We start from the raw sequence: 4,506 nt of genomic DNA, 5'->3' as shown, positions 1-4,506 counted from the left end.
TAAAAACAAAATGTAAACATAAAATCAGTTTTAAACTTGTTTCAGGACTAACTACTTATACTACATTTCTGTTGTTTATACACTAAACTATTTTTGAAAAACTGGAAAACAACCATAACGAAATATATTAGTATTCAACTGCACTTCAAACTTTATATTTTAATAACAGTACTGTCGGTTGAAAATATGTTTAGCAACAAAACTAATTAACCTACTTACACTGGAAGCACTGAACAGCCAACAACTATAAAATTAGTCTCATTTTATTATTTTACTAATTTTTTTGCCAAAATTTTACTTACATGATCCAAGCTAATTACTGCATAATTCTTAGGGTATAAAAACAAATGTTAGACTTAGTGATTAAATTTAGTAAGCAAAGTAGCAATCAACTGCGTATCTTTATTGATGTTGAAAAAATATTTGTATTAGTAATAATACTACTTACAGATTTGTTTGTTTATTACGAAGAAGAACTGTACGCATATGACAACTTAAAATTAAAACAAAGATACAAAATAAATACACTTTAAAAAAAACAATTGCACTTCAACTTTTATATAAACCGCTTCAACTAGATAAGGAGTTCACCATAGTGTCACTTAACGTAATCTTTGACTAAACCATCTTTCTCGTATCTTGTGCGAATAGATATATGATTATTACGCCAAGCTTTAGAACTAAATTTCAAAAATCCTATCAAAATATCGCCACACAACAAGATGACTATGAAATTTTCATTACTCATTATTGTCTAGAATCGTGGTAATTATTTTACAGTTTTAACTAGCAGACTATAGAAACGCATTACATTACTGTATTAAAAAACAAAACAATTCTTAGAATAAAATTTAAAATTTTTTAGAAAGTTATATAGACAAATTTATAGAAAATTTAAAAAGAATTTATAACTTTTATAATGCCACACAATAAAATAAACATTTTGTTTTTAATTCTCTTTTGACATATTGTCTGACTAAACTTTCTGTTTCTTATTAAAGTCATATTTAAGAAATAAATCAGTCACAGTTTGAAGAAATTTCTGAAAAATAATTTAAACCTTCCTTTTACTTGTTCCAACATAAAAAGCTTTAACGAAATCAAAAAAAAAATCAACTCAAAAGTTTTACACATTAATCACTACTTCATAGAAACTTTTACAAATCTTTAAACTAAAAGTAATTTCAACAATATAACAAAAAAATAAATGTGGAAATTATATAAAGAAAATATTAAACAACATAAATTAAATTTTAAAAAACATGATTTTATTTTTGCAAGTATTCAAAAAAAATTTATATTAGCTTTAAAAGTAGCACAATATTCTAAAATTAAAATTAAAAAGATAATCGTATTGTTAAAACTAAAACTTTGAATGTGGTCCAAGAAACAAGTTTGCCGACCATGAACAATTTGGCGTTTGTGCAAATTTGGTGATTTTCAAAGGATAAAAAGTAAACTTAAAATTATTCATAACAGTTAGCTTCAAAGTGCGTACTATTATGATAGTCTTTAATATGTTTAAGAGTTTTTTTGAGTATGAGTTGTGTTATAAAGTAGAGTTAATACAGTTTTTGTTTTGTCTTTATAGATTTCAAAAGTACTGTGTAGAAAAAATGCAATTAAACCATAGTTTTTTAGAACAAGTTTTTTATTAGTAAAATATTAATTTGATATATAGTGTGAAAAGAACTTGAATACAGATAGTTATTTTCACAGCTTTTAATAGGTTTAAAAAGTAGAAAAAATATTAAGTAAACCTAAAGAAATTATATTACAATTTAAATTTAGTTGTCTGTTTCTTTATAATTTTTTCAACTAAATTAATACCTAAAGCTTTGTTGAAGTAACTTTAAAAAGCAAAATTTGTAAAATGCATTCTAAGACAGTGAACTTTAGTTTTATAAAACATATACTCCAGACTATTTTTCTTAAAAGGTTTATTTAATAACCTATCATCAGGATATAAGCATTTAATTCTCACTGGTAAAAATATCATATAATAATTATTATTACTGTTTTATAAATATATTCCATTATTAGTATGAGTTATTACTAAAATATAACCTTTATAAGTTTACAAACAATCAATTTAAACCAAAGATTTTGTTTTAGTAAAACTTTTGACTTCAAGTTTTAAATTTTAAGTGAATGAAAGCAAACAAAATACATTTAAAAATGATAAATATTTAAGTTATAAGTAAAAATTTTCTTCACATGGTAAACTCAGGCTAATTTAGATATGTAGATTTTTTTTATAATAGACCAACAAGTTATGAACTTTTAACAAACAGTCAAGTTAAACAAGTCATAATTCAACAACTGTGCATAAGTATAACTATTGAAAAAAATAGAAACAAAGGTCGTTTTATCTATTGTGTTTTTTTGAAAAAAAAAATCTACAGATTGAAGGGATCTCTGTGGAGCACAGTTGCCATAAGTTGAGTTTTTATAACTTAAGGTTTTATTTTCATCAGTTTAACATTACACTTCTAACGTTGATGAGTTTTGTAGATAATTTTACATAATTTAGTACCGCTAGACTTAACAATATCTCATATATAGCAATATTGATTGTGGCAAAAATGCTCCAGTGCACAAAACTGGGGCAGAAAATTATTTAAGTGCTAGTTGCAATAGAATTTCCACGAGCGAAATAGACTCTACAAAACTCACAGATTCAAAACTCACTATTGTCACACAAACTGTCCCAATGACACTGAATTTAAGTACAAACTATGACCTTTTTTATTTTTGGATATCCAAAAGGATTAAATCACTTATTTAAACAGTTCTCCCTACCTAGTTTCAAAGACTTATTCAAGTCAATTGAAACTAATGGTTTCCTCATGAACACTTAGTATTTTTTAATAATCCACAGGCGGTAAAGGTTCTCAGAGCTGGGTTCTATTTTAATAAAAAAAGACCTGACTTTTTTTAATATGCTTGTAAAAGTAAAAAATTAATATATGTTTACCTATTTTTTAAAGTTAGACAATTGGAAAAAATACTTAATAATTTATTTTTTTGACATCTTATTTATTTAAAGCTTTTTTTTAGAAAATAACTTATCAAAAGTTGTACTAGATTTAGTATAATATTAGTTACATAAACAGTCAATATTTTAAAAATTTTACGATTACATAAATGAAGAACTTAACTAACTTTTTTATACTTTTTAATTTAAAAATAAAACAAGATTTAGAAACATATTAAACTTGAAACTTTAACTATTAAAACTACACTAAGAAAGAAAATGTTTTTTGTAATAATAAAAAAGTTTAAATCCTACTTATATATTAAGAATTTATTTAGACCTTACAAAAGATGCAACCTAGTTTTGTTGGAAAAAGGCTGTGGAAAGACAGAATTTACTTGAAACAAAATTCAAATGAAATTTTAAGACTCTACCTATTACTAAACGAAAAATTATGCAATGAGATAATTGATTTTTTTCTCGAAGAAAACCATGGACAGAAAATGCCGTTACTGAAAATTATCAATTTCCTTCAACGTATAAGTTACAACTTTATAGCAGAAAATGAGGGCACAGACAAGGGGCAGTTGTTCAGAGAAGTGTACAGTTATTGTTTCGACAACTACAGGACAAGCTTCATAGGTGTAGACGAATCTTACTTTGAAAACTTCTATTACCAGATCAACAGATACAGAAGAAGCTTGCCGGTAGCTGGAGTGATTGTAGTCAACGAAGTCGGAGAATTTCTTTGTGTTGTGCAAAACTACGATGGAAACTTGCAGTTGAACTTTCCAATGGGAAAACTAGACTATGGTGATGATTATAATATCGAAGCAACAGCCATCAGAGAGTTATATGAGGAAACTGCTATCGAATTGTCGAAAAGAGAGAAACGGAACCTGAAAAAGTATAAACGCTTGTTAGGCGGGAATCATGATCGTGGTACTAAGAGGACACAACTTTTCATTATAGAAGGTTTCAATAAAAGCAAGCTAAAGGATATCAACCATAAAACACGAGGAGAGATTGTAGGTCTTGCCTGGGTCCGACCTAACCAAGTGTGTACAAACGGACCAAGCACGGTTAACATCAAGCTACTTAATCCAACTTCTGATTTACAACAGAGCACTTACGATGTTTCTTCTTTCGTTAGGACTATTGTCGCGGCAGCTAGAAATGAAAACGAGTACGAAAATCCATTCGAGACATTGGGAAGCTTTTAACCATTGAATGACTATGTAAGGGACCGGTTTAGCTGAATAGGAAGACCAATTAGGAAATTTTTAGGCACTTTACTTTTGGAGGACCATATTTTAATAAGTTTTAACGAATTGTTTGTAATAATTGTCGTAAACGTCACATGATTTAGGTTTTAACTGTGCTTTACATATTTGATGTTGTTTTATAAATGTTTGTTTTTATAATATATGTCTTAGTATATTATTAAAACTTAAAGTTTGGAAAGTACATTTTATCATGTTTGAGTTTTTTTTATATAAAACAAGTGTTAATACACAAGTATAAGAGTT

General features: G+C 26.8%; 1 protein-coding gene across 1 annotated transcript; it reads left to right on the top strand.

The window, feature by feature from the left end:
- Positions 1-3,327: 3,327 nt before the first annotated feature.
- Positions 3,328-4,200, top strand: LOC145840067 (uncharacterized). The gene has a single exon (XM_082947261.1). It carries the CDS (start codon positions 3,328-3,330, stop codon positions 4,198-4,200), a length of 873 nt encoding a protein of 290 aa, XP_082803387.1.
- The last annotated feature ends 306 nt before the right edge of the window (positions 4,201-4,506 follow it).

Source organism: Thalia democratica, chromosome 1, assembly GCF_965202585.1.
Source record: "Thalia democratica chromosome 1, ktThaDemo2.hap1.1, whole genome shotgun sequence".
NCBI classification, from domain to species: Eukaryota; Metazoa; Chordata; class Thaliacea; order Salpida; family Salpidae; genus Thalia; species Thalia democratica.
This window is presented reverse-complemented; position numbering and strand designations above follow the sequence as displayed.

Excerpts from the sequence above, each read along its gene's own strand:
- LOC145840067 (XM_082947261.1), top strand. The coding sequence starts at position 3,328 with ATGCAACCTAGTTTTGTTGGAAAAAGGCTGTGGAAAGACAGAATTTAC.